This window comes from Plasmopara halstedii (genome assembly GCF_900000015.1).
Source record: "Plasmopara halstedii genome assembly, contig: Scaffold_3156, whole genome shotgun sequence".
Classification (NCBI taxonomy): Eukaryota; Oomycota; class Peronosporomycetes; order Peronosporales; family Peronosporaceae; genus Plasmopara; species Plasmopara halstedii.
The window spans coordinates 131,657-136,282 of record NW_020190059.1 but is presented as its reverse complement, the minus strand read 5'-3'; the positions used below and the strand labels follow the sequence as shown (position 1 = coordinate 136,282).

General features: G+C 45.0%; 1 protein-coding gene across 1 annotated transcript; it reads left to right on the top strand.

Annotated features, from left to right (window-relative positions):
* Positions 1-312, top strand: PHALS_08134 (uncharacterized protein; the record flags this gene model as incomplete). The annotated part of the gene is made up of 1 exon (XM_024721720.1): positions 1-312. One exon carries the CDS (start codon positions 1-3, stop codon positions 310-312), a length of 312 nt encoding a protein of 103 aa, XP_024586791.1.
* Between the last annotated feature and the right edge of the window lie 4,314 nt (positions 313-4,626).

The window sequence follows — 4,626 nt, the reverse complement described above, 5'->3', positions numbered from 1 at the left end:
ATGGGTTTTAGAACAATTTCTCCTCAAGTGTGGGTGTCCTACCACTATCATTTCTATGTAATTTATCCCAATGAAGCACGTATGTTGACGCTACTTGATACGCTCACCAGTGCTATCGGTCCCGCAAAAGTGGCGATCATGCTCTGGGCAGCGCAAAGGTCTCCAGATTTGCTAGCCAGAGAGTGGGCCCTTTATTTTCAAAAAGCACAATATCAGGAATGGCTTACCAAGGGGCTATTACCTGACACTGTTCAGCAGGTAATAGCGAATGACGTGAAGATTGGCGATTACGGAGTGTATTTTAGAACTTAGCTGGCCAATAACGTCCGCGATGAATACGCCACGGCTCTTCTTGGCCCCGATATTTTTGAAAAAATTACAAGTTTCTGATCTCGTTATTGGTTTACAACCGCGTTTACCAGCCATTCCAGATAAAAGAAATTCAAATATATGACTTGGGAACATTGCAGTGAATAGATAGCAGTGAGTGGATAACTCTTTATCGTACAGACTACAGTAAAGCCATTCGTATTAGTTCCATAAATGAAATTTCGCATTCACAAAAGGCAGTCGCAACGCATTACTGTTGAAAAACGATGTTGCAGCTAAAAGTTAATCAAACATGCATAACATTTACATTTGTTTGTTACGTAAACAAGCTTCGTTTACTCTTATGGTTAAGGTGTGGTGGCTTCACTTAAATGATTGTAGGTACATCCCATAAAAGACCAGGTTTACTTTCATGTGCATAAGGTTTACAGTAGGATTTCTAGCAAGAACGGACTGCATCGAGTCCTTTTATCATTGACGAACGATCGGGTTCGATCGGGTACATCATCCTGGCAGAATAATGTGGTATGGATATGACATTGTCTGTACGAAGACATTGCAACATAATCAGCTTTTTCACTTCGAGTTTTATCAACAAATCAACATTCCGTCGAGTTAATCTTAGGGTAACGAGCTGACTTAGGCACTCACATGTGTATGCATCCGACCCACATTCTTCATCTGGACCGAGACTTACAATGGATCTTTGTGTCATATTTGCCGTGATCGTTGCAATAACGCTCAATTCAAGTAGTTTGACGCTTTCCTCAGCCAGCATTCTTTATTTGTGTGTAGGCGAGTGATGCTACGCCAAATTCCTAGCGCAGGCAGTAATGGTCAACGCGGTAATCAGGCTTGATAAAGAGAGAATTCCGGTGATTAAATCCTCGAAGAAGTGAAAATTTTGGGAGCAGATTCGGGCGCCGCCCAGTTATGGGTATAGTGGTAACACATCTAAATCAATTGATGTCATCAAAATGCTGTTGGTGCTGGCAGTAAGAACGTCGAAGTTCCGTAGAAAAAAGTAAGTAGGATGACCGTGGAAGTCAAGCTTTTTTCAATTTCAGATGTTGCGTCAGCCCAGCTGAAAAAACCTCCGCCTCCTCCTCCTGTTTTTGCTTCGCTTCTGCTCCTGCTCCTTTCAAAAATCCTCCACCAGCGGTGTCAAGCCACTTCGATTACTAAAATAACCTGGTTACAGTCGATTCGGGGGAGTAATTTCAGGCACTTTTGTAACAAAAGTGACAATTGCTCCGAGACGACTTCACAGAGGCCTGCAAGTTTTTTTAAATTGGACAAATTTAGCGAAGAATCCGCTTGGATATATATCAGTGTCAGGATCGGAGTGGGATTGTATTAATGAATGGGGCAGTTTTGATCTTATCAAGAAGGTAAGTCAGTGGATCCTGGAATAAGTGGTAATTTGGGAGGGTGGTGCTTTTTGTGTCTACTTTAAAAAAACCCGCAACCGGTATTGTTGATTAGCAAAGAAGCGGATCGAGCATGTATCAAAGTCAGACCCAGTAACAATTCTCTGCCTGGGGCGATACAAAATGAGCATCTTCATATAAGGCCTTCAAATCGCACCGAGTCCCTCTGCGTCCATCTAATTTTGTCCATTCCGTTGCGGACCCTTACATTGAGCTCACACTCATTATGTCTACTCATTACATTGCCCAAAAATGAGCGCTCAATGTGCACTGTCATTAATGCATACCGTATCATATATAGTGAAAGACAACATCACACTATCCTGCAGTGTTCTAGAGTTCCCAATTAGTAGATTCATGAAATTAAAGACACCTTCGCAAAGGAGGATTGCGTTGGGTACGCTTTGACGCCATGTAGTGCATACAATTTTATGTGTATCTTACAACCAATACTGTCATAGTAGTATTTAATTATATATGTATAAATTTCAATTTAAAGTTATAATTTGCCGCTTTGCCGAAGATACACCCCAGGAATAACGATGTACAGGCTCTATTTTCCGTTTTGGCAGGGATACAATACAGAGACTGCTATAAACAATCACTTCTTTCTAGCTCATTCTGACACCGAGATTAACTGCCACTTTAGTTTCGCTAGCTCTGCCCCAAACTCTTGGCGATACAATTGCTTTCAGATCAGACAGTCACAGTCCTAGTCAATGGTTATCGTCGATTCATACACGCGCCTATAGCGCTTTTGCTTCCTAGCAGAGAAATGTTCCTAAAGATCCACCGAGAGAGAAGTGTGGGGCGCCTTGCGTTTTCAAAATTAGTCAGTTTATGGCTACCGGAGTTCAATTCACGCCATATGTAGGGGGCAAAACATATAATCGAATTCAGATTCAAAGCGAAACAACGTTTAACGTTGTAAAAGTCCTCCGTTCGGATCAAAAGTTTAACAAAATCTTCGACATTCGTCACAAAACGCAAAGATATCGTATCCGAATTTGGCATATTTAATGCCTCCACATATAGTGTACTGTCTTTAGAGTCGCGCGTTGTACCTAAGCATTCTTATTATCACCTCTTTTGACGGGTGGACGAAAATTTTTAACCACATACGATGCGTCTGTAAGCGACTGGAACATATGCCGATTCGACACTAGATCAAGATAGAAATACATGTTTATAATTGTGAATAACTGGGCTTCCTGACGTGCGCACTCTTTCTCAATATTTGCTTTGATTCATGTTTGCGTGCTGACGTGTCCATCTTCGCGCGCGCCCCCCTTATTTGGTGTAACGGCGTCACACGTACCCTTGTATGAAAGGGTGGGTCACACATGCCTGTAGTATTGCATATTAATTAGGTATTACTATATTAACAGGGAAGCCTTAGGTTTGAGATATTGGCGTAATTAAAACTTTGAAATACAGTTTCGATTTTATACAGAAGAGTTCGTTTGCCTTGGTTAATGGTTTGGGATAGGTAGCGGATTGCGATCCGCTACACTCGTACTGGCTCTTGGGACGAACGTTGGGTCGGTGACCTTGCTCTAAGCAAAAAGCTACGACATCCCCGCTGCATTTGGTAGCACTCGTAGTCAATCTACGCCTAAGTCGTTACAATTGGTCCTCTGTGAGGATCGAGAAATACTCCTATTTGCCCCAGGGAATGCAGGACGGGCTTGATAAGCTGATTTCCCTGCCGGACCTGAGTGCGTGGAGCACCTTGTTGCGCAAGGGCCCGAGGCAATAAGCGCGCGCCTAGTGGCGTTTTCAAATTATGAATGTGCTCTGCTAGAGCACTTACAGCAGAAGCTGTCAGCGGCGACTGCGTCTATGGCGCCACCGTCGACGACAGATGATTTCTTCCGACCCAGGCCGCTCATGGTGAGCGTTAAGACCTTCGAGAGAAGGATGGAGAGAATTTCCATTCTTGGTCTCGGTTAAAGATGCCGCCATGCTTCAGAAAGAGCAAGCGTAAGCTATCTCCAAGCTCGGGGGCATTTTTGGTCTCGGTTAAAAAGGCCGCCATGCTTCAGAAAGAGCAAGCGTAAGCTATCTCCAAGCTCGGGGGCCGAGCGCAAGAAATGGCACTAACGTGCGGTGCTTCAGTTGAAGCTACATTCCCCTCCCGAAAGGAGCAGAAGCGTCAGCATTTGCGAGTTTCTCACCGCCTTACCAGGCATATCGCGTGCGATCGCGTTTCTTTGCGACCCGACAGGGCACGAAGGAGTTGGTGGACATTTTTCAAGAGTTGAAAACTCTCATTGCCGAGACGACAACGAGGCGGCGACTTTATGGAAGGCCTCCGCACTGGCGTGGCCAGAATGGAAGTCTTTTGTGTGCATCCGTCTATTTTGAAGAAGCGTGGAATGTGACATTGAAAGTCGGATTCAACTTTACGTAAGTACGACTTGGCTGTAATACACACCCTCAGAGCTCGTCGAGCGGGCCTGAGCCAATGAAATTCAGCTATGCTGAGAAACAGGAGTGAGAGCTCCGAGCTGCCGAGCAGCGGTTGAACACTCGACGGTGTTTTGTCTGTGAAGACACCCGTCACCTTTGGACTGGTTGTCCCCTGGACAAGGCGCGTAAAGGCTCGTTGAAATGAAGTTTTCCTCTAACCAGTCTGGTTTGTCGCAGGGAAACGAGAAAACCCAGTAGGCACGGGGCGCCCTACTGGGGAAGAAATGAGTTCTGTTGCGCCTTAAAGAGGTAATTTACAGCAGGGCCCAGCCCCGAAGAGCTCCGCGCTCTTGAACACGGAGCGTGTATGCAAGTCGGGCGTGCTGGTCGTAGAAGCAACCATGGAGGGCTTTGAGCAGCCACGAAAAATCCTTATCGATTCTAATGCATCGAA